This window comes from Rhamphochromis sp. 'chilingali' (assembly GCF_963969265.1).
Source record: "Rhamphochromis sp. 'chilingali' genome assembly, chromosome: 1".
Lineage (NCBI taxonomy): Eukaryota > Metazoa > Chordata > Actinopteri > Cichliformes > Cichlidae > Rhamphochromis > Rhamphochromis sp. 'chilingali'.
This window is the reverse complement of record NC_137929.1, coordinates 70,424,312-70,449,636: the sequence shown is the minus strand read 5'-3', so window position 1 is coordinate 70,449,636 and position 25,325 is coordinate 70,424,312. Positions and strand designations below refer to the sequence as shown.

Genomic DNA, 25,325 nt, shown 5'->3' with positions numbered 1-25,325 from the left:
TTTCCAATAGACTAATCAACAATATAAATCAAATTAACTTTAATTACATTTGGAGAAACAAGCAACATGTTAGGAAGAATGATGTAGTGAAGTCATTTGAAGAAGGAGGTTTGACTGTGATGGATTTTGAAGCAATGATGGTTCCATCAAACTCAAATGGTTGCAGTCTTTCATAAACAACTCAAACAGTATTTGGTTTTATTTCCCCAAAGTAATCTTTGAGAAGCTTGGTGGCATTGAATTTCTCTTAAAGTGTGACTTTGAAATCTCCAAATTACCAATTAAATTATCCAATTTTCACAAACAGGTTCTCCAGTACTGGAAAATGATTTACAAGCATCATTTTTCTCCACATATAAACTCGATTTGGAACAACAATGTGTATTGATAGAAAGAAAATCCATCTTTTATAAGGATTGGATGGATCGTGGAATTTGGACCGTTTTACACCTTTTAGACAATGACGGCAATTTATTATCGTATAATAAATTCATAGATAATTACGGCTTACCATGTACTCAAAGTAAATTCACTAAAGTTGTGAAAGCCATTCCCCCTGCAGTGATTCAGATGGCTAAAGCCAGTTTAACCTGTTCTTCCTCTATAATTCGTGAGCCGTCCTTAATTATTGATGATCATCAATTTGAAGGAAAGACATGCAAAATTCTAACCAAACAACTTTTTCCTTCTCAATTAAAAAGAAAATATTTGTTTAAAGATTATAATTCGAGGTTTTTGACTGAGTATCTTTCTTTTCCAATTCCACCAAAAGCAAAAGCAAATCACTTTAAAATCTTAAATGCCATATACCCGTCCAAGGACTGTCTTCACAAGAAATTCAGTATAGATACGAACGCACTTTTTGCAACAGTGATATTGAGACTACAGAGCACCTTTTTTATTCATGTGAGAGTTCCAGATGTTTGTGGGATGGTTTTCAGTCCTGGTTAACCTCTAAAATATTGACTGCCCTTCACTAACCAGGTGGTGGTGGTCAGACTGAAGAGGGAACATAAGAAGAGTTTCATGCTGGATTTGAACAGGACAGGAAGATAAGCTCCGCCCAGCAGCTGAGTCCTCTCTGCTCACACTGGTGTTGGACTGCAACATCAGGGAGTCTGCTTCCACATCTGGTTTCCACAGCTGGAGGAAGCTGTCCCACGAGCACGCCTACGCCCCTCTGTCATTACTGAAGTAGTGATGGTGTTTAATCAGTGTGAGACTGTTTCACTGGTCCAAGCAGAGATTTACATAAATGAGCTTTTATGAGTTCTTATATTATCTGATCAGGCCGTTTGCTCCTGTTAAAGAGAAATGTGCATCGAACGTTGTGGGTATTCATGAGTCTAACAGTTTAAACCTGTGTGTGACGTTGTGTCCTTGAACGGCCCTGACAGACGGCTGTAGTCCATAATATTAATGTTTCCTGCTGACTGAAATAAGCAGCTGAGCTCTGTGAGGGCAGAGCTGCTGCTAACAGGTGAGTCTGTTACCTGGACTGGACTGAGTGAGCTGCTGTGTCACAGCTTTATCAGTGACACACTCAGCATGTGTGTGTGTGATATGTCACAGTGCTTGAAACACACATGAAAATATATTAAAGGTTGAATCTTTGTTCTTTTGGTTTGTGGAACAAAAATCAGCAACGAAGAAACGTTAGCGTAAAACTTAAAAGGATTTGCGCACCTACATCATTATTTACGGTTTAAATTGTGCTGCCTTCAGGTGCACCTGGTAAATTCAGGAATCTCTACTCCAAACCACAGCAGGTTGTTTTAGAGGCTTTTCTGGGTTAATGTTGGTTTGTTGGCAGAAACATGTCTGTGATCGCTGTGTTGTTCTTTTTGATGCAGGATTTCATGTAACTCGGTGCTAAACTCATAACAATGAAGTTGAACAGTTCTAGTGCTCATGCGGCAGCTAGCATGCGTCAGCTAGCATGCGTCAGCTAGCATGCAGCCTGTTTCAGTTGCTCCTGCTTTTACTCTTTACTCTAATTTTTTCTTACTTCTTTCTTTGTCCTTTACTGAGTGTGTTCATCTGTTTAAAAGCTTTCTTTTCAAACATGTGGATCGAGAGAGTTTTTGTTCTGCTGTTGCTTTCACTGAGGAATGGGAGCGCAGCACAGCAGCTACACACCAGAGATCAGCTGAGCCGCCTGATGCTGCTGTTGCAGATTAACTGGTGTCTCAGATTAACTGGAGACGGTCAAACAGATGTGTGACAGACTTTAAGGAGCTGCTGCCAACAAACCAGCAAATAAACACTGAATATTTCATGTGTGACATTTGTGAGGTGGCCTTAAACACAGTCCGTCAGTCTTTTTGCTCTTGAACAGTGAAATATTAAAAACTGTCTCGAGTTTATTTGGTGATGTTCTCGTGCACGAGGCGAAAAAGGAAATCCAGGTGAGTTTCTCCTGATCACCTGAGGCCGTCATTACTGTGTGAACCCACACACCACTCCTCACTCCTCCCACCCGCTGCACACAGTCACTGAGTACAGACCGGCTGATTCCTGTAAAGGGAGAGGCAGGAAGAGGCGGAGCAACAGCTGAAAAACAAGAAGCCCAACGTCATTTTGCAGAAGTGAAAGTGTGAGAGAGCAGCAGCAGAGCTGCAGTCGAGTCCTGTTTGTCTCTAAAAGAAGATTCACTGGAGTCCATCAGGTTCCTCTCAGCAACAGTGGTGAGTGCAGCTGATCACACTTCCTGCTTCTACACAAATCTTCACTCTGTTCACTTCATCAGGACTGTTGAATTCTCCCAATTCTTTGAATCTTTGGGCTGAAGGAAGGACAATACTCGGTGTATAAATGCTCAATCAACAATCATTTATGTCCATACAATTCAACAGTCAGAGCATTACAACGTCCGGACGGGAGAGATGCTACCAGAGGGTCAGGCACATGTCTCAAAATGGTGACGGGTTGCTCAGCTTTTTATAGTCTCTAGTGGCCCCCAGCTAGTCGTAAAAGCCAAAACATCACATTTTTTCTCTGTTACAGCGCCTAAGTTATGACCTCGGCAGTTGTTTCTCTGCTTTCTGTAAGGTGGGGGTGTGGAATGTGGTCTATCTATCTCCCCTGTCTTTAGACACAGAGTCTCCTGCTTACAACCTTCTCTTCATGATTCAACAATTAAGCATGTCAAGAAAACAGTGTCACACATTCCCAGCAGATCAAGGATACAGAGTGATGCACATTTATCTAATGAACTAATATGTGAATATGTTCTGTTAACTCAAAAGTATAATGAGAACTAAACTACATACAGCTCACACACTCTATATTAAAGGGTATAATGTGATCTACAGCAGTATTCTAATTCAACTACTTTGATTACATATATAAGGTAACATATAATAACAGAATAATTTAATAGGACTCATCACAGTCACACTGGATCCATAGAAATCTGCTCATGTAACCACAGATCCACTGTAGGAGCATCGAGCTGCTGCTTCAGTCTCACTGTGGCTCTGCTCAGGACTGTGGACTCAGGCTGTGCTCTGGACTTCAGACTGACTCCACACTTCCTGGTTATTCATCACTTCCTGTTCCTCTTAGATTGATTCTGGATCTGATTGATCATAAGGATTACAGACGTGAAAACACCTATTTATTCTTTATTGATATAAAGCCTTTGATACTGTAAACCAGCAGATTTTGGTCAGTACTTCAAAAAGTCATTCACACATTTTACAAAGATTATCTGACTTAGTGTATCCTGTAAGAGTCACAGATGATCCTCAATCATTCAGAAAACAGTCGATGCTGCACTTTATAACTTTGTGTGGAAACATGAATCTCATTATTTAAACAGATGTGTTTGAATCATCCTGATAATCAGGCTTTAAACATGTCAGAGTTCCACACATCAGCTGTGATATTCAAGCTGACCTGGATCAAACATGTCATCAGACACAAACATAGATGATGCTGTTTAATCCCAAAGCTTATTTAAACAAACTGGAGGACAGAATTCCTCCTTAAATGGGATTTTGATCAAATCCACTGATCTCGTTTTCACACACAGGCTTTATCATGGTGGCTTCTTCTCTACTAACATCAATCTTTGATTTGGACAAACAAATATGTGAAACACAAAAATAAATCAATGTTTTCTGAGGATCCAGAATAACATGAATGATGTATCCCAGCGAGTGACTGGGAAAGTTCATCTTCTTCCACATCCTGAGTTTGTGAGGATGTTCCAGTATCTGTGAGAGAAAACAGGACAGTTTTTACTGACGCACAAATGGACCAAATATACAGACACCTCTGAATAAACATGTTCTCATCAATGCCATTAAAATACTGGATCAACAGTTAATAACACATTTCTGAGGTTTGTGATTCATCGTCCTCCTCACTGTCAGCTCTACTGGAACAGTCACTGTTTAATATTAATGGCTCGTTGATCTGGACGTACAATAAGAAGTATTCAGTCACCAACAAGGTCGAAGTTTACTTCACAGTGATTGATGGAAAATATCCAACAAACTGATTTATTCAAGTATACAAATGATCTGGATGAATCTTGGACCTTCTGTAAAACAGAGAAACAATTTCACATCTTTGTAACGACTGTATTTATCTTCATCCCCAAACGTTGATCCTGTCCATCTGGACGCTGCACTGTACAGCAGACACTACGATGTTAGGTTTGTGTTTGGATGAACCAGTTTGTGTCTGAGTGTGTTGCTGGGTCTCCACCAGTTACTCTGAGAACTGAAGAAGCTTCTCTGATGAAACGTCTTCAAGAAACTCAAAGAAGTCCAGACGCTTTTCTCTCCAAGCTCCTCAGACTACTGACGCTTGTTTCTCTCTTTTAAAAGATGAAATTTAAAGTGAATTTTGAATCAAATGTTTCTCTTCTTTCTCCCTCAGAGTGCAGACATGTCTGCTGCCAGCAATCTGCGATCTGAAGATCAGTTTCTGTGCTCCATCTGTCTGGATGTGTTCACTGATCCAGTCTCTACACCATGTGGACACAACTTCTGCAAAACCTGCATCAGTCAGCACTGGGACATGAATCAGAGCTGTCAGTGTCCCATGTGTAAAGAGACTTTCTACACTCGACCTCAGCTGAGGGTCAACACCTTCATCTCTGAGATGGTTGCTCAGTTCAGACGTGAAGCTCAGCAGAAAGCCAGCAGCAGCAGCTCAGAGCAACAAGCTGCCAAACCAGGAGAAGTTCCCTGTGACGTCTGCACTGGAACCAGACTGAAGGCCCTGAAGTCCTGCCTGGTGTGTCAGACCTCCTACTGTCAGACTCACCTGGAGCCTCATCTGACACTGAAAGGTCTGAAAAGACATCAGCTGGTTGATGCTGTGGAGAACCTGGAAGGCAGGATGTGCACGAAGCACGATAAACTCCTGGAGCTGTTCTGTAAGACCGACCAGACATGTGTCTGCACGCTCTGCTCTGTTTTAGACCACAAGAACCACGAGTTTGTTCCTCTGAGAGAAGAATATGAAGGAAAGAAGGCAGAGCTGGAGAAGACAGAGGCTGAGATTCAGCAGATGATCCAGAAGAGACGACTGAAGATTCAGGAGATCACAGAGTCGGTGAAGATGAGTAAAGATGCTGCAGACAGACAGAAAGCAGAAGGTGTTCAGGTCCTCACGGCTCTGATGGAGTCTGTTGAGAGACGCCTGAAGGAGCTCATGAAGGAGATCGAAGACAAACAGGAAGCTACAGAGAAACAGGCTGAAGGTCTCATCAAAGATCTGGAACAGGAAATCTCTGAGCTGATGGAGAGAAGCTCTGAGGTGGAGCAGCTCTCACGCTCTGAAGACCACCTCCACCTCCTCCAAAGCTTCTCCTCCCTGAAAGCTGCTCCACCCAGCAAGGACTGGACAGAGGTCAGAGTTCATCCACCATCATATGAGGGGACTGTGGGGAGAGCTGTGGCTCAGCTGGAGGAGACAGTCTGGAAACCCATGAAGAAGAAGCTGTTTGAGGCTGAGCTGCAGAGGGTGCAGCAGCATGAGGTGGATGTGACTCTGGATCCTGATACAGCTCATCCTGATCTCATCCTGTCTGATGATGGAAAACAAGTTTATGATACTGATGTGGAGAAGAATCTTCCAGACAACCCAGAGAGATTTTCTCTGTGTGTTAATGTTTTAGGAGAGCAGAGTTTCTCTTCAGGCAGATTTTACTTTGAGGTTCAGGTTAAAGGAAAGACTGAGTGGGATTTAGGAGTGGCCACAGAGTCGATCAACAGGAAGGGAGAAATCACAGCGAGTCCTCAGGATGGTTTCTGGACTGTAGGGCTGAGAAATGGAAATGAGTACAAAGCTCTTGCTGGTCCTTCAGTCCCCCTCTGTCTTCATCCTGGTCCTGAGAAGGTGGGGGTGTTTGTGGATTATGAGGAGGGTCTGGTCTCCTTTTATGATGTAGGTGCTGCAGCTCTGATCTACTCCTTTACTGGCTGCTCCTTCACTCACAAACTCCACCCATACTTCAGTCCCTGTCCTAATGATGGAGGTAAAAACTCTGCACCTCTGATCATCTGTCCTGTCAATCAAACTGATCAACAACTGATTTTATTGGATGAATGATTGATTTTTCTTGAAGGGAACAAATGAACATATTGAGTGTAAATCCTCTACAGTCTCCATGTTTCTATAGAATCTGATCATCAGGACTCTGATTCACACTTTGATTCTCATGGAGTTTGATTTGAACAGAAGAAAAGTTGAATCAGGAAATGTTCCCACTGATGGAGACTCGAGCTGAAGAGCAAATATCAGAGAACAAATGTCCAAAAGCTTCATTTCCAATAAAGTTTGTTCAATGCTTTGAGTGAATCCAGACTCATGTGTGGCTGTTATACGGAGCATCAGAGTCCAGCTGAGTTATGTTGGATACAAACTGCTTATTTTGGCTCTGTGAGGAGTTTTGTTCACTGAAAACTGATGAGACGGATAATATTCAAAGAACTCTGTAGAGATTCATGCATCCATGTTCTCCACCTGCAGGTGTGGAGGAGAAAGGTGGAGCACAGACTGCTGCATCCTTCCAGTCACATCATTTTGATGATTATATTTGCATGTTGTGATGATTTGGGTTAAAGACAAACAGAGTTGAACGGCTGCAGTCACAGCATGAAGACGATGCTGAAGCTGAGCTGTCAGTGAACATGTTTCACTGTGATTTGATTTGAAGAATAGAAAGTGTGTGTGGCTGCTGACAGCTGCAGTCTCTGCTAGTCTGCATAACACACACACAACTTTCCCCCTGAGGCAACGATGCAGCAACAACACAACAGCTGCAGTCTGTTAGTCTGCATGTTCAACACACAACTTGAGGCTGAGAGCGGCAGGCCCAGGATGAGTCTGACCTGTGGCCCTTCAGATAAAGCTGAAAACGGCCAATATATGATATTAAATATAAAATATAATTAAAAAACAACATCAGAATGAACAACGAGCTGCTGTTAAGAACTCCCGACGTCCATCCAAGACCCGATTGTCTTACAGATAAAGACAAAGTCAAAGTTTCATCCCTCCCTTCTCCTGTTTCACTTTAAACAGCTTCCATGCACACAACAACCGTATGTGGAGAAGAACCCGACACCAAAAACTGAAGCGGTGAAAAAGTTTTGTTGCAGATTAACTATTAACTTTATGTTATTCATTGTCAGCTCGTGCCATCATTAAAGCATGTTAGAACACACATGTAGGATTTCACGAATCATCGCTCCTACATTTAATCGTATCCATAACAACTGTGTGTACGTGTTCGCTTTGAAAACATCACATTCTTTATGTTGGTTGGTTTAGACGAGTGATCTCCAGGATGAATGAGGGCAGAGGCCCGTTTCATGGAGACTGTTTAAGTGTAAACCTGGATTAAAAGCCACATTTGAACACCTTCATCAGAGGCTGTGACCATGTTGAAGGACTGATGCTGACGTGCTCTGACACTCATTAGCATAGAAAACAAAGTGGTGAAAGCACAGAGCCCTGAGGAGCTCCACTGGACGGTCTGTTCGCAGAACATTTAATTATTTCACTTTTATTTACATGCAAAACAGCCTCAGAGAGAACAGCTGTTTCAGAGCTGCCAGCTTTATTGGAAAGATGAACTGAAATCCTAAAATAGTCCAATTCATGACAAACTGACACGGTGAAATGTTGCAGGATTCAAATGTGTCGATGGATGAACTCTTTCAGTATAAGATGCAATAATACAAAACACATGAAGGTGAGGAGGAATTCATTTAAAGTAAGTGTGATTTAAAGAGGACTGATTCTTTCCTGGTCAGGCTGAAGCTTTCACCGTCTGACCTCTGTAAACAAACCGAAACACGTTCAGTGTTTAGTTTTACCAATTAGGTTTCATGAATCACCATCTGAGAACGTCTCCGATGTGGGCGCCACTCACAGGGATCACTTCCTGTAGAAGGGTCACATGACCTGTTAAACCCAGAGAGCTTCGTGTGACCTCTGACCCTGATCACCAGCGTCAGGGTCAGTGAAGGTGAGATACCGTGTGACAGGAGGAGGAACTATAAAGTTTTATTTGTACGAACACGTAGAACAGATGAAGTCAGAACGAAGCAGGTGGAGCTCAGTCAGGGTGGAGGTGCAGACAGGTGAGCTGAAGGGGAGGAGCCAGTCTGGTCAGGAACTCTCTGTCTCCTCGAGTGAACCTCCTCACCTCTGAAACACACACACACACTCTGAAGGTTGCAGTCAGGGTGGTGAGGGTGGTGTGTGAGGGTGGGGTTACCTTCTGGTCTCTGGTTGGTGTGTGTCCTGCAGGTGAGGCTGAGCGGCCGAATCATGACATCACTGCTGCACAGACACAACAGGAAGTGGAGGAGGAAGTCGTCAGCGTCCCCGTCACACACCTGAGACAGACACAGAGGTTATGTCTCTGCAGACTCACGGCTCGGCCCTGTGGAAACGTCCTGCAGGACGCCTGTTTCTCTCTGTGGTGGCCCCCCCACAGCGTCCCCACCGTGCTTCACTGTGTGGACGCTGTTCTTTGGGTTGTAGCTGCATCTTCTTCTCGTTTCACCTCCTCTGACCACAGGACGTTTCAGTCTTTTAACACAGCTCCACCTGTGGGTGGAGGGGCCCTGTGGGTTCTCCTGGTGTGACCCGAGTCCTAAATGCCTCTCGCTGTCCTGCCCCTCCCCTGTGGTCTCCACCCTCCATGTGGGAGGTGTGGCATTCACAGTCAGCCCTGATTACCCTCAGAACTACACCACCTGCTGCTTCATCAGGTCGAGTGGGTGGAGTCAGGGGCACGACCTGAGTCTCGCTGAAACACACGGCTGTAAGGCCCCTCCCTCCTGTTCACGTGAGCCCAGCGTGGGTCCGTCACACCTACAGACTTTTAAAGGTGGAAGTGGCCACGCCCCCAAACCAGTTCAGCAGTAAGGTGTGAGCAGACGGAGCTGTTACCAGGATGCAAACAGGATGTGCCCTTTCACAGTTAAAGCCTCAGGAATAAAAACATGACCCGATCTTAAATTTTAAAGACAAAATAAAGTTTAAAGACGACGATGAGCACATGACTCACCTGTGACAGGTTAACATGTACACCTGACAGGTGCTACTGACCTGGCTCTGCCCACGAGGGAAGACTCTGATGTGACCTCTGACCCTGAGAGCTCTCTGAAGCCCCTCCCACTGAGCATCAGCCAATCCCAGCAGAGCAGGAACCAGAGCAGCTGAGAAGCAGACGTGAGCCTCACCTGTCCCGTCATCGATCACCAGCCTGATCGAAGAGCAGAGCCACATGGTTTGATCATGTGACTGTCACCTGACTCATCCAGGTGATTAACACGTATCAGCAGGTGAGCTCAACAGGAAGCTGCTCTTACTTTGCTTTGGACTGAAACACTGACGAGGTCGAGTGACACTGAGAGCTGCTGCAGCCCTGAGAGAGAGAGAGCAACAGGTAAACACACACACCTGAAATCGTGAGCAGTTTCCTCCAAAACGACACTTTACTTACTGCACCAACACTAACACGCCACCAACACGCTAACAACACATGAAGCACTCTGAGTACTTTCACTGCACCCGAGAAACTGACACTAAACACATCCTGTACACACTGTGTGTATTTTATGCAGTACCTGTGTGTACACGCTGCCACACAGCGAGCAGCTCCACTGCAGTTGCAGGAACAGGAAACACACCACGTGACCTTTGACCTGTCCCACAGCGCACCTCTGCTTGCTGCTCAGAGCCCACTCACCCAGGTGCATGATGGGAGCAGGAGGAGGAGGCTGGGCCGAGCTGATAGAAACCAAACAAACAAATAAACAACAGCACGACAAACACGTGAACCAGACTTTACCTGTAAACTTACCTGGTGTCTCCCAGGGAGACCACAGTTATGGAGCTGACAGGTAAGTACGTGCAGTACACACTTCCTGTCCTGAAACACACACACAGGTAAACCGCACAGGTACGTAACCATGGGCGTGACTTTGTATTGAACATTGGGGGGTCAAGATCTCTGTCTAAATAAATAAATCTGGCTACATTTCCAGATGATCAAACAACTATTTTGCTGGTAACACCTGAAACCAGTAAAGAAAACCAGCAGCCTATTGATGCAAGATGATCCATAACTTTATTGGGGCTGACATTGTTGGAAATGAGTCCAAATAAAGAGTCCAAACTTTTATAAGCCTGTCTATGTGTGTCTCACCTGGACAGCCTCCTCTGGAAACCAGACAACAGCAGAGTGTTACCCGGCAACAGGCCAGGTGGGTAGGGGGTGTGGCTTAGGTCCAGGTACACCTGCAGACTCCTCCCAGCTTGGTCACAAAGAGTGAGACGCACACCTGCACACACACATTCAGCTAACAGTCAGACCTGAGACTCAGACCTGAAGCACTGATGCCTGCAGTTCCTCTAGTGTCCAGCAGAGGCAGCAGTGAGTCGCCTCCATAGACCCCCATGTTACAACTTCACAGCAGAAAAGCCTGATACACAAACCACCTGTGTGTTTGTACCTGAGTGTGTGTGTCCAGAGTGGGCGGTCCTGTTGTTCACACTGATCCTTTCAGACACCACACCCTGAAAACACACCAGCTCTGAGCTGAAACACACACACACACACACACACACACACACACACACACACACACACACACACCAGTAAGAGTTTAAAGCAGGCTGCAGCTGCAGTTCCTCGAATGGCCACAGGGGGCGACTCAGTGAGGGACGAGCAGTTTACCTGCAGTCTAAGACCTCTGAGACGGACAAGACTGTGGGTGGGACGGCCTGAAAACACAGAGAATAGAGATGGAAAATGTGACGTCATTCAGGGGTAAAACCGCAAAGGATTGTGGGAACGAGTGGCAAGCGGTACTAGCGCACGCAGGCTTTCACACGAAAACAGTCTCACAGTAATAAAAAGAAACACAAAAATGGCAAGAAGCTGCTGTATTATTAACTGTGTTGTATTATTAAGTCTTCTGTTGTAGTTATTACGTAATTTATCACAACATGATTGATGATGTAGGTTACAAATAAGTCTTATATTGATTTGAATTGAATTCGTTGCTATGCTGCTTTGTTCACTGTGGCTTTGCGGGCTAATGTTTGTTGTGTTTTGTAGGAAAACCAGAAACAAAATGCAGGAATGTGATCCAGACTGGCCCCTCTATCAGCCTGGGTCATACCGAGTTTAAAGCTGCTACCACAGCCAGATCTGATTGGTTAAGAGAGAGAGCGATATCGAAACAGCCACGAAACGTCCGCATATATGTGCCCAAGGGTTGTACTGAAGCAAGCAAGTGATGAATAACTGTTTTCCAGTTTGTTGTTAGCAAAGTTTTTTTTCTTTGCATTGTTGATTTGTTTTTCAGGAAGCAGCTAATAATGATGGATTTTTACAATGTTGCCTCTTTCTTGTAAGATTCTATAATAGAATGAAACAATGATGCCAGTTATAAATAAAGACAATAAATTGAATGAATTACGAAACACTCATTTTATTTATATTAGATCTGAAAATGTTGTGTAACACTACAACCTGAAACAACAAACAGATTGTGTTGGCCTGTACAGGAGATAAAATATTTAACAACAGCTAAATAAACGGTAAATGGCCTGTATTTGTATTCTTTACTTAGTCCCGAAGGACCCCAAAGTGCTGGAAATGCTAGCGCTTAATGCAGTGTTTTGATTTTGTTGCCACTTGTACCCACAATGCAGTGCGTGAAAGTCACATGGTCTGTCAATCTCTAAAAAAAAAGGTTTAAGGGTCCTGGAGGAAGACGGGGAGCAAACCGAGTGTTACCTGTCTGCAGGTGGGCAGCAGCAGTGGGCGTGTCAGAGTGTGGAATCTCCAACCACGTCTGACTTGTAGGGTCGACTCAGCGTGGAGATCCACCCCACTGCGCTCAGAAACTCCACAGCCAATCAGAACACTGGGATCCTGATTGACAGACACATGGGCCAATCAGCTGCAAGGATTCAGGTCAGCTCAACTCCCCACAAACAGGAATGGTGGGAGTCATCTGCATAGCAGTAAAAGTGTAAGCTGTGTTTTGATGATGCTGCCTAAGGGAAGCATGTATAATGTAAACAGAACTGGTCCAAGCACTGAACCCTGTGGAACTCCATAATTAACCTCAGTGTGTGAACAACTACAGTTAAAGCTGAAAAACGTGTTCATGTGTACTAATATCAGAGAGCAGAGACCGATGAGGGAAACCTCTGGCCACGCCCCTTAGTGACATCATCAAAGCTGGGTTGATACCTGAGTGTTAGCGGCGATGAGTCTGTAGAAACATCCAGGCTGGAGGACAGGAAACCACCGCGTACACACACCTGAGAACACCAGCACCACCTGCACGCACACACACACACACACACACACGTAACTGTGTATCCAGGTGAGCTCAGGTAAACACACACAGGTGCGTCTCTCACCTGTCTCTCCTGCTTTTGTTCACTTTCTTTCTCTGTCATTGGCTCATTCTTTGGGTCCCGCCTCCAGCTGACCACTGGACCAATCACAGCAGCTTTCACTGAGAAGCACAGTCTCAGCCCTGCCTCCTGATCCTCTGCCTCCGCCCCTGTATTCCTCCAGGACACACCCTCCTTCTGCTCCACCCTGATCACCATGGAGACACAGGGCCAGGGGTTGCCGGAGTTGGCTTCTTCTTCTTCTCTTCTCCTCCTCTTACTCCCAGCAGTCTCTTCTTTTTCTTCTACTGTCTGCTTCCTGGCAGTGACATCCCCTCCTGGCTCCTCCCCCTTGTGTCTCAGGTGTGTCTCCATGGCAACAGATGGACTCAGGATGTGCAGGTGGTCCAGAGAGAACTGCAGGTAAACCCTGTGAATTGAACCCAGCTTTATTTAACTCATAATGTTTACAACCAGGAAGGAAGCTCACACCCTGAACCAATCAGACGCCCTCCTACATCACAGAATGGACCAATGAGCAGTCAGCATGCTGCAGGTTGTGCGTGTGTGTACCTGCAGTGTTTGTGTGTGATGAACCTGTCCTGGTCCAGGTGTTGGTAGGAGGGGAAATCTGATTGGAGGAATCTCTCTGTCACCATGGTGAACTGCACCACACCCACCAGACAACCTGCAGCACAAACACACACACACACACATTAAAGAATAAAGCTGTGTGTCCCTGTGTGTGTGTCTGTGTGCGTGCATTGTACCGATCCAGGCGCTGTTAAAGACCGCCCTCTGCGCTCCCTCCTCCTCCTCGCTGCTCTCCGTCAGCACGCAGGCTGCAGCTCCCGCGGCGTCTCTGAGCTGCATCGAGTGTTTGAACTCAGACGTCTGTGACGGCAGCTCCAGCACGCCGACCAGCAGCAGGGGGCGCTGCCTGACACACAAACCGGCAAAAACCATTGGTACATAATCACATGACTTCATGTGGGAGCTGCTGTCACCTTACCTCACAGCGTCTCCACCCCGAGGCTCGGAGGACAGAGTCCTGCAAGACCAGGACAGGAACCCGTTGATCTGGGCGGAGGTCAGGTTGGAGCCATCAGGGGGCAGCAGAGAGCTCAGAGGGGCCGAAGACCAGCAGCCAGTCTGCAGGGACTCCAGGAGCTCCGACACACCGAGGTACTGCCGGACCGCCGAGGACACGCTGTACTGCAGGGACACAGAGCACACTGAGCATGCTCCACACTCACCTGTAAGGAAGACAGGTGAGAGTGGGACCTACCTGCGTCACAGGACAGGTGTGAGGCTCGTCCAGCATCTCAGCGTAGATGTCTCTGCGTCCTCGTCCTCCAGCTCTGCTCAGAGTCTCCATCAGCCTCCAGGACAGCAAGCACACACACTGCTGCCTCCACACACCTTGGACCAGACTGAGGACCAAGACCAGAACCAGGACCAGGAAACAAGCCAGAGCCAGCGGAGGACAGGAGGACAAAGGTTAGGCTCTGCTGTCTCTGACTGTGGACAGGTGGTGGTGGGTGGAGCCTCACCTGTGTGCCAGCTGCGAGCTTAGGTGACAGGTCCACAGGTAATCGGACACATCTGTGTTTCTCTGCAGCAGTAACCGTGGTAATGCCCCATCTCCCGGGCAGCGGTTGTCGGGTGGCGAGCCTCCCGCCCTGCTGAAGGCCGTCACCCTCAGGCTGGAGCGCAGGCAGGTGCAAAGCATGCTGGGAGGGAAGTCCGGGCAGGGCCGGTACAGGAAGTGGGCGTGATGCAACTGCAGGAGGAGGAACCATCAAACTTTATTAGTCGTGGCTGCCACGAACACAAACGGGCATGATGATGTCACATCATGTGACTCACCTCCACTCTGTCTCCCGCCCTCAGCTTCCTCTTCGCCGCCGGCTGATAGGCCACGCACAGACCCACCTTCCCATCCAGCACGTAGAGCCCCGCCCCCTCACTCACAACCTCAGTCACCGTGCCCTATCACAGCAGAGGAGGCTTAGTAATCAGCACACAGGTACAAACCTGTGGTAGCCAATCAGAGCTCACAGCACTCTCACCTGGTAGCTGATGACTTTGGATTGCTTTATCCTCACAGCTGATTGGTCCAGCTCCACCTCCTCATGCTCCGCCTCCTCACAGTCGTCCTCAGCAGGCTGTGACAGCAGGGACTCAGAGTGTGTGTGTTCCTGTGTGTGTTCCTGTGTGTGCGTGTAGTCGGCGTGCAGCTCGGAGCGCTTCGTCACACACAGGATGTTGTTTCCTCTCCAGCCTCGTAGCGCACACACACGTAGAGCTGTCACACACACGCTCTGCCCGACACACACACACGCTGGATCCAGCTGAGCCGGCTGCTGTCCTGCACACACACACACACACTGAGCTTCATCATCCCTCCTCACCATCATCATCCTCAGAGAGCTGGTACCTGTACGAGCACGGGCAGCGAGCGCGACTCATCCGTCAGCGTGAAGCAAAAGAAGGTCGTTCCTGCCACGGCCAGCAGAGGGCAGACTGAGCCCACCTCTCCGAACACGCTCAGCCGCTGACCTTTGACCCTGGAGCACACACACACACATCTGTCACACACACTGCTCAGAAACTCCGCTGCAGTTCAGAGGTCATGTGACCCACCTGTGCCTCAGCAGCCTGCCGGCCTCTCCGACTCCCACCGCTCCGCTTAGCTCCACCCTTCCAGGAGCAGCAGCCAATCCTTGCTCAGCACCAGGACACAACAGGACAGGGGAGCCAATCAGCTCCAAGAAGCCTGCGGCCTCTTCCTGGCCCGATGCATTGTGGGGGATGTAGTTCCAGTGAGGGAGGAAAACGGGACGATCGAGCCACAGGGGCGAGAGAGACAGGCACTGGATGAGGGAGAGAGAGAGACGCGGGTGAGAGAGAGGCGGAGTGTGTCCTGGGTGGATGCTGGAAGCCTGTACTGATGATGACAGCTTCATCAGCTCTGATCTGCAGTGATGCCGTTTGTTTTATAGCTGCAGTAGATCAGATTAGATCAGATCAGATTAGATTAGATCAGATCAGATCAGATCAGATTAGATTAGATCTGCTAATCTAATCTGATTAGATGAAACTTTATTGATCCCTCGGCTGCGTTCCTCCAGGAAATTCGGTTTCCAGCAGCCCAGCACCGACAGAAGTTACAGAAGGTGAGCAGAAATATACACATATACAAATACAGAGTATAGAAAAGGGAAGAATAGAATAGAAATAGCAATAAGAACACAAGGGAATTGCACATTTCAAGTACTGTGAGTAGGGCTGCTTAATTAATCGAATTTTAATCACGATTACGATCTGGGCTTTCAACGATCATTAAAAATGACTGAGCCGATTATTAGCCCCTCCCTCGTGCTTTACTCTCGCGCTGCTCCGTGTGGCAAATCGAGCGCACCTCTCTGCATTTCGAACACATGTCACAACAATTAAGAGGACCCGAGGGAAGCTCGGAAAGCTCAGCAGAAGTTATTTGGAGAGGAGAGTGACTGCTGTTGGTTGAAAAGAGGTAAAAAAAACAAAAAAAACTTCAGTGGTGTGGAAACATTATGGGTTCAGTCAGACGTGGATCAAGTAGACACAGTGTGTAAACTTTGTTACGGTGTCGTAGCTGCACCACAGAGCAACACTGCAGTTCACTAAACACAGATGTTTACATTTTTCATTCATTTTTTACATTGCAAACATTTGCACTGTTATCAGTATTTGCACTATTTTATATTATTTTTTGACAATCTTTAAAGTCATTATCCAACACATTGTTATTGTTAAATAAATATCGTCACATAATCGAGATCTCAATTTCAGTGAAAATAATCGTGATGATCATTTTTGCCATAATCGAGCAGCCCTAACTGTGAGTCATTAATCTGTGCGGTGACGCTAGGACCACACTGAGCCTGCTGCTGAGTCTGACTGTAATCTGTCAGGTTACTGCAGGTGATGCTATCTGTATACTTTATGTGAGGAGGAGGCTCCACATCTTTATAAAGCTCTGCTGTCATCACGTCTGTGCCAGCACAGTTACTCACTTGCTGACAGACTCTGTCTTTACATCCTTACTTATCGATCAGCTAAGTGAATCCATATAAACACAGCTCACATTTAACAAGTCCTGATGTTTCTGAGTTACAGAAATGAAAGTCAGCTGTTGAGCTTGTTTGCTTGTTTCATGCTGATGTAAACATCAGCAGAGAAGCGTGTGATGACCAGGTGGACTGTCCCACCAGGGGAGAGAAAATTTTAGACTTACTGTATGCTAACGTCAAGGATGCATACAGCTCCTCCTCCCTCCCCCCACTTGGTAGGTCAGATCATAACCTGATTCACCTCACCCCCCGCTATGTGCCAATTGTGAGGAGGGAACCTGTGACCACCAGGACTGTTAGGAGGTGGTCAGAGGAGGCAATAGCGGAACTACAGGGCTGTTTCGAGGTGACCGACTGGGAAACACTCTGTGAGCCTCACGCCGAGGACATCAATGGGCTTACTGAGTGTATCACAGGCTACATAACTTTCTGCACCGACTCCATTGTTCCAGCTCAGACTGTTCATTGTTACCCAAATAACAAGCCGTGGGTGACTAAGGACATCAAAGCCCTCCTCAACAACAAGAAGAGGGCTTTCAGAGGGGGCAACAAAGAGGAGGTGAGGAAGGTCCAGGTGTTACTAAAGGACAAGATCAGAGAGGCTAAGGACAATTACAGGAGGAAGCTGGAGTGGAAACTCCAGCAGAACAGCATGAGAGAGGTGTGGAGGGGCATGAAGACCATCACTGGATTCAGGCCAACCAACAGCAGGGGAGCTGAGGGAGGTGAGAATAGAGCCGACGAGTTGAATCTGTTTTTCAATAGATTCGACACCACAGTGTCTGCTCCCACCCCCACAACCTCACCTGCAGTCAGCCTGGAATCCAGAGCCACACCACTGTGCCAGCCTCTCTCTTCACATGTTGCCTCCTGTGAGATTCCTGACACCCCTCCCCCACCCATCACCTTCACTCAATACCAGGTTGAGATGCAAATGAGGAGACTTCACTCAGGCAAGTCTGCTGGACCAGACGGAGTGAGTCCCCTTGTCCTCAAGGCCTGTGCCCCCCAGCTGTGTGGAGTCTTTCATAAACTGTTTATGCTGAGTCTGAGTCTGCAGAGGGTCCCGGTGATGTGGAAGACATCATGCCTCGTCCCTGTACCAAAGACGTCTCGTCCCAGTGGCCCCCAGGATTACAGGCCCGTGGCACTGACCTCCCACATCATGAAGACCCTGGAAAGGCTCATCCTGGACCAGCTGCGACCCATAGTAAGACCACATCTGGATCCCCTTCAGTTCGCTTATCAGCCTCGTCTCGGAACAGAGGACGCCATCATCTACCTGCTCAATCGTGTCTACACCCATCTGGACCAGCCGGCGAGCACTGTGAGGGTCATGTTTTTTGACTTTTCCAGTGCTTTCAACACCATCAGGCCGACCCTCCTGGGTGATAAGTTAGCAGCGATGCAGGTGGATGCTTCTCTGGTGTCCTGGATTGTTGATTACCTGACAGGAAGACCACAATATGTACGTCTCCCACAGTGTGTGTCTGACAAGGTGATTAGCAACACAGGGGCACCACAGGGGACTGTCCTCTCCCCCTTCCTCTTCACCCTCTACACCACAGACTTCAGCCACTGCACAGAGACCTCCATCTTCAGAAGTTTTCTGATGACTCTGCAGTGGTTGGATGCATCAGCAGGGATGATGAGACAGAGTACCGGGCTGTGGTCGACTCCTTTGTCACGTGGTGTGAGCAGAATCATCTGCAGCTCAACGTGGCAAAGACCAAGGAACTGATCGTGGACTTCAGGAAGACCAGGAAACACTTGACCCCTGTTTCAATCCAGGGGGTCAGTGTTGACATTGTGGAGGACTATAAATACCTTGGAGTTCACATTGACAATAAACTGGACTGGGCTAAAAACACCACAGCACTTTACAGGAAGGGCCAGAGTCGTCTCTATTTTTTGAGGCGACTGAGGTCCTTCAACATCTGCCAGAAAATGCTGAGGATTTTCTATGAGTCTGTTGTGGCCAGTGCGATCCTCTATGCTGTTGCATGCTGGGGGAGCAGGCTGAGGGTCGCAGATGCCAACAGACTTAATAAACTAATCCGTAAGGCCAGCAATGTTGTGGGGATGGAGCTGGACTCCCTCAAGGTGGTGTCGGAGAGGCGGATGCTGTCCAAGATAAAGACAATGTTGGATAACACCTCCCACCCACTCCATGACATGTTGGTCAGTGACAGGAGCTCGTTCAGTGAGAGACTGAGATTACCGAAAAGCACCACTGAACGACACAGGAAATCATTCCTGCCTGTGGCCATCTCCCTGTACAACGCATCCACTTAACACACTGTTTGCTGCTACAACTACACATGTTTCTTTTCCAAATATTTATTTATAAGTGACTTATGTATGTATGTATGTATATATATGTATATATTGTACTATTCTTAGTTAGTGTATTGTCTGTCTTGTCTTAATGTTGGTTTAAAATGGAGCACTGTAACAAAAAATAATTTCCCCCAGGGATCAATAAAGTATTCTGATTCTGATTCTGATTCGACTCTATCAGCACTTGTGTCCCTGCACAGAGAATGAGCTGAATTAAAGAGGAATTCGATTTCATTCACGTTGCACATGAACACCTGCAGTTTGTTGTGACCTCGTTACCATCAGTTCTGACCAGATCCGGTTTAGTGACGCTGCTGTGAAGAAGCTCCTGAGAACTAACCAGCTGATGGACGATGGGTTAAGGTTAGGCTCCTCCCCCTCTGACTCACCTCACACATGACGCTGCCGCTGGCGTCCGTCAGCCTGTACTCTCCGTCAGGGCCTTCTCTCAGACAGCCAATCAGCAGCAGGTTGACCCTCGGCAGCGCCCTCTGACCCGGCACGGCGAGCTCCGCCTCCCTGGCCCAGGCTCTCTGCTGATTGGTGCTCCAGGACAGGTTGCTGACGCAGGCCAGGTGCTGCTGGGAGACGAGCTGGGAGACGGACAGCAGCCTGCGGACAGACGGGAGGACAGCGGTAAGGCCAGGTCACGTGACCTGCTACAGCGATGATGTCAGCGGGCGTTACCTGTAGCTGACAGGTAAGCTGTGGGCCACACACATCTGCTGCTGGATCGCCTGCACCGCACACATGCTCAGATCGAAGAGGCTGAGGTCACCGTGGTTACCTGGGAAAACAAAGTTTAAAGGGTAAACACAACCATAAACAACTGAAGCCCCGCCCACTGAGAACACCTGAAGTGGACACCAGAGCTGGTGTGTGTAGAATGTTTAGCTTATTTTAGAGTTTAGAAATGTGTTAACATAGAATGTAGAACTATTGTAGGGTACCCCTCCCCCACTTGAGCTGTGAAAGTAAAACAGAGAGGAGTTAATGCTGAGTGGAAATTCCCCAGAGGATGTTTTAGGGTGGGGGTCTCAACATTGTAACTGGATACCTGTGGTCTGGGAGTGAGAGGGGTTTTATGACCTCTAGGGAGTCACCTACACCCACAGTGTTTTAACGGTCACGCACACACACTTACTCATGTGCACACGGTCACACATGAGCACTCATATAGGCACGCGGGAATGCGCACATGTAGGCATTCATGTGCTCGTGCACATAGACACAGACAGAGTTTGCAGCACACCGTGGGGGGTTTATGATGGGGACGTTTCTATAAAGCTGGCTGTAACTAACAAAGGGGTGAAGATTTTGCAGAGGGACATCGGCCTCGTCTTCCCTTCTAGAAGTGCATGCTTAAATGAAGAAGAGTAAAGATAAATGAAGATGAATAAAGATTTTGTGAAAATGACTACTGAGTCCGGTGCCATCTCTGGATGCTCGAGGAATAAAAAGAACTGGGGTAAAACTGATTTTGTGACATGTGTCAACAGGTGGGACCACCTGAGGAAGCAGCTACTCTTCATCCTCAGACTCTTAGTCCTCCCTGTTCCTCACTGACAGTCGGTCACCTTCATGGCTCTGACCTTTGAACCACACTCACATCTACACACTGGACTGCTCTGATGACACCTGTGAGGGCAGGTGAGCCCTGCTTTCACTGTTTAAATAATGGTTTAAATAGTATTTGGTTTCATAAGTGAACATCGTCATTAAGGATTTAAAGTACAGCTGATTTATCAGCCAGCTGTTTCAAACAAACAGGAACTCACCTGTCTGCGAGGGGGCGGAGCTACACACCACAGGACTCAGGTGTTCAGAGATGGAGGTGAAGATGTTCTTTAACCACAGGGACTCCTAAAGAAACAAAGCAGCAGGTCGGAGGTCACAATAATAAATGTAAAACAGGCTCACATCCTTATATTCTCTTTTCTGTGTGGATTTCTGCTATAGAATTAGCTCGAAACAGCGATCGGCTGCTGCTCTGCCTACGTCATGACGCAGACAGTCTACGTACGCAGGGCTGTGCGTGTACGTAGACTGTTATTTATCGCTCAGTTCGGGCAAACAGGGTCAGACTGGGACTCACCGCCTCGGTGCTGGGCTTGACCCGGTCCAGGAGCTCCTGCAGGGGGTCCATGTCTTCGCTCCGGGTGCCGGTTTCTCCCCCTGCTGACAAACTCCCGCTCACGGCTTTCAAACAGCTTCCGGTCCTCCTCCTGTTGATGTCCTCCCTCTGACCGTCGCCCCCGTGTTCCCGCCTCTTACCGTTCATAAAGCCGCCATGATGCCCTACCGTCCTACTTTGTTTACTTTTGTTCTGTATTTTAAACAAATCATCAAACTTATTAAACTGACTAGTCTCTGCTCACGCAGGATCTCTACTGCGCATGTGCGTTGTGAGGTGGAGGAAATGTGTTTAGGAGATGTGATAAGAACTCAGGAAAGGAAACAGCTGTGTTTGAACTACAAGTCGATCACGTGACTCCAGCCCAGCGTGTTCTCAGCCTGATTAGTGCAGGTGAAGAACATGCTTTTATTATGAAGGGGTCAGACTTCCTGCTGAGGCTCAGGGTCATGTGACTGACAGCACCTTTTGCAGCTCACCTGACGCCACAAGGTGTTTCCTTTTCAGGAGGATGACACCGTGCGAACCTCGGGAATCTCCAACAAAAACACATTTCTGTCAAGTGGAAACTTTAAAATAAAATAAAATAAAATTATATATATATATATATAATTTTATTTTTTTATTTTTTGAGCTTGCAGAGCATAGATGCAGATCAAACTGAAGGTTTGTCACTGTTTTTTGTTCACTTTTTATCCAGGCTGCAGGTGTCTCAGTGGAAAAATAGAGCATGGCTGAGCGCACCTGTGCAGACCAGTGATACAGTTTAAGATCAGAGAATTGTAACCCCCTCTTTCATATGGCAGGTACAACAAGCCAAGTCTTCATCTAGGACCTTTGTTAGTTAAAGATATCGTTTAACTTCTGAAAGGATTCTTTTGGAGGAGGCAGAGGACGTGACTCAATATAAAAACTTTGCATAACCTTTCATCCTTGTTCAGGAATAGGACGGAGGAGGATTTTGAATCATTTATAGCCAGAAAATCGTCTAAATAGCTCCATTTGTAGCATTAATTTTGCAACTTTGCTAACAGACAGCCTAGTCTAGGGCCTAGGGCCAATCTCTGCTCTCGATCTCCTAACTGGAAACCAAATAGTACAGCTCTCATTGTAAGTGTCATCACCAGAGGTTCCATAGTCAGAATGAATAGCATTGGAGATAACGGGCACCCCTGATGAGTGGAACACTCCAATGTGACGGGTTAAGTTGAACCCATCTGAGAAAATGATTTCCAAATCCATATCTTGGGAGAAGGTTAAATAAATCTGACCAGTCTATTCTGTCCGAGGCCTGACGAGCGTCCAGTGATAATAAAGCTGCATCGTTAGCATCACATCCCTCATGAATTATATGAGAACCCTTCTTATATTGTGAAACCCTTGATGCTTTGGTACAAAGCGAATCAAATGTGGGATCCAAGGCTCTGATCTTCATGCTAAACATTTAAAGTATTTTAGTGTCAACCCCCGTCAGACTCTAAATGATGAGTGTTCTGCAGGTTTAGCAGGTTTCTCAGTACTCACTGCCTGTCTCACAGTGGGTGGAGAGCCTCAGTTTGATATGCTTCTACATACATGTTAAAAAGAGGCAATATTCTTCTTTCTGGGAAGGTTTTGTAAAGTCAGAAAGCCATCTGGCCCAGGTGCCTTACCACACAGCAAATCCAACATGTCCAAATGAAGACTGTCAGATTTGATTTCAGCTCTTTTAAAGTGTCTTTATAAGTTAATTTAACTCTTATTGGAGAGTTGGAACGTTAACTCTGACTTAGTGTTGAATACCAAATCTGTCTGGAGTTGATCATTCAACACTTACTCATGCTAACTAGGTGTTAAGAGTTTATATACTAACCCCCACAGAGGATTTTAGTTTAACTACATCAGAGTTATCTTCTAATTCATTCTGTGAATTTTACGGTTCTCAATTTCTAGAAATTCCTTTGGAAATAAACATTATTGCAAAGAGGACTGCATCAGCTGAGGCAACATGGTGTCCTGTGAGCTCAATTTTCTTTTAATCAGAAAAGGTCAGACAAAACAAAAGCCAAGCAAAGCATCAAACAAAGGAAAAATAAAGAAGTGGTCACGGCAAAGCTACGAGAGCGTCTCTCAGCATGGGCCCGAAAAAAGTTCTGTCAGCCGAGGAAGGAGACGATATTAAGAAGTCGCTGGAGTTTATGACAGAGGAGATTTCTACTGTCAAACTGCAGCAGAAAGCCATCCTGGACCTGGTCGAGGAAGTTAAGGCTCTCCGCATCCAGAACGCCGAGAAGGATCGGCGGCTGGCGTACCTGGAGAACAGAGTGGCGGATTTGGAGCAGTACACCCGGATGAACGATGTTATCATCACGGGGCTTCGCATCAAACCCCGGTCATACGCCCGGGCGGTCGCCACTGACAATGTAGGAGGGCCAGGAGAGGAAGATGTCAACTCCACGGAGCATCAAGTGGTTACCTTTCTACGGTCCAAAGGTGTGGAAGTGGATTATAACAACATTGAGGCTTGCCACCCTCTACCCCGAAAAAATGACAGTAACAAACCAGCCATCATTGTGAGATTTGCAAACAGAAAACAGAAAACAGCACTGTTAAAACAAGGAAAGAAACTGAAAGGATCCGATGTCTTCATGAACGAACATCTGATAAAAAGAAATGCGCACATTGCCAGGAAAGCACGTTACTTGAAGAAACAGGGAAAAATTCAAAATACATGGACCACCAACTGTAAAGTATTCATTAAACTCAATGGAACACCGGAACAAGCCAAAGTGTTGGTCATCAGAAATATGGAAGAGCTGGACAAATACTGAGGTCAACTTACTCTGGAGGTATGAATACACATGTGACGTGACACACAACACAACACATGGCACAGTCCAAAAGAACTTCATCTGCATCCGGCAACAATATCAACATGACTCATTGGAATTCTCTTTATGATAATCTGGAACTGAGAACATTTCGATACACAGACCATAATGTTCTAGACTTAGAAAAGGATATAGACCCGGAAAATAATTTCTTCTACAACATCAGCTGTAACTGCTGCTACTTCACTGATGAACAGTTTAAGCACACCATCAACACGGAAAATAAATGATCAATAATCCATTTTAATAGCAGAAGTCTGTATGCCAACTTCAACAATATAAAGGAATATCTAAATGAGTTGACAAATCCATTTGGAATTATTGCCATTTCTGAAACATGGATCAATGCGGAGAAAGGAATGGACTTTGGACTGGAGGGATATGAAGTGAATTTTGTAAATAGAAGGAACAAGAGTGGAGGGGGAGTAGCTGTGTATGTGGATAAAAACCTAAACTACAAGGTGGTAGAAAGTATGACAACTGTAATTGATAATTTACTAGAATGTATAACAATTGAAATTTATAAGGAAAAAGAAAAAAATGTAATAATTAGCTGTATATATAGAACACCTGGCTCTAGTATTCAAGTATTTAATGACTTCATAGAGGAAATATTCTCTAAAACAAATCAAAAAGTTATGTTTATCTGTGGTGATTTTAATATTGACCTGTTGAATCCAAAAAAGCATAAAATGACCGACGAATTCCTAAACACTATGTACAGTTTGAGTTTACATCCTAAAATAACCAGGCCCAGCAGAATTACACCACATTGTGCCACCTTACTTGACAATATTTTCACTAACAATATGGAAAACAACATTGTGAGCGGAATATTAATTAATGACATCAGTGATCACCTACCAGTTTTTGCAGTTTATGACACTAATTATAAGAAAAATCAGCATGAAGAACAACTGAGATACAGACGTGTAAGGACAGAAGAAACTATGACTGCATTTAAGAACG

The 25,325-nt window shown here is 46.3% G+C and overlaps 2 protein-coding genes and 1 pseudogene across 3 annotated transcripts in view; 2 read left to right on the top strand and 1 right to left on the bottom strand.

Moving 5' to 3' along the window:
• Positions 1-2,404: 2,404 nt before the first annotated feature.
• LOC308396338 (E3 ubiquitin-protein ligase TRIM21-like) lies at positions 2,405-7,250 on the top strand. Its single transcript, XM_080881551.1, has 2 exons — positions 2,405-2,687; positions 4,891-7,250. The coding sequence occupies exon 2, from the start codon at positions 4,900-4,902 to the stop codon at positions 6,568-6,570; it is 1,671 nt and encodes a 556-aa protein (XP_080737677.1). The 5' UTR covers positions 2,405-2,687; positions 4,891-4,899; the 3' UTR covers positions 6,571-7,250.
• Positions 7,251-8,065: 815 nt separating this feature from the next.
• On the bottom strand, positions 8,066-21,742 carry LOC308395906 (CST complex subunit CTC1-like; annotated as a pseudogene). Its single transcript, XR_013974757.1, has 25 exons — positions 21,448-21,742; positions 21,131-21,215; positions 20,040-20,139; positions 19,742-19,964; positions 15,544-15,773; positions 15,338-15,467; positions 14,970-15,268; positions 14,767-14,889; positions 14,451-14,680; positions 14,186-14,330; positions 13,910-14,112; positions 13,668-13,837; positions 13,471-13,585; positions 12,922-13,327; positions 12,749-12,838; positions 12,287-12,424; positions 11,219-11,265; positions 10,995-11,080; positions 10,688-10,823; positions 10,343-10,411; positions 10,107-10,269; positions 9,849-9,904; positions 9,586-9,742; positions 8,747-8,867; positions 8,066-8,676 (listed from the first exon to the last, which is right to left on the bottom strand). The product of XR_013974757.1 is annotated as a CST complex subunit CTC1-like (transcript).
• A 53-nt stretch (positions 21,743-21,795) lies between these two features.
• The window catches only part of LOC308410101 (uncharacterized protein), a gene marked incomplete at its 3' end in the record, with an annotated part of 6,339 nt that continues 2,809 nt past the window's right edge, over positions 21,796-25,325 (top strand). The window contains exons 1-2 of the mRNA XM_080903225.1: positions 21,796-22,152; positions 23,419-24,107. Coding sequence (XP_080759351.1) covers positions 23,601-24,107 — 507 coding nt within the window. The 5' untranslated portion in view covers positions 21,796-22,152; positions 23,419-23,600. The remainder of the gene's footprint in view (positions 22,153-23,418; positions 24,108-25,325) is intronic.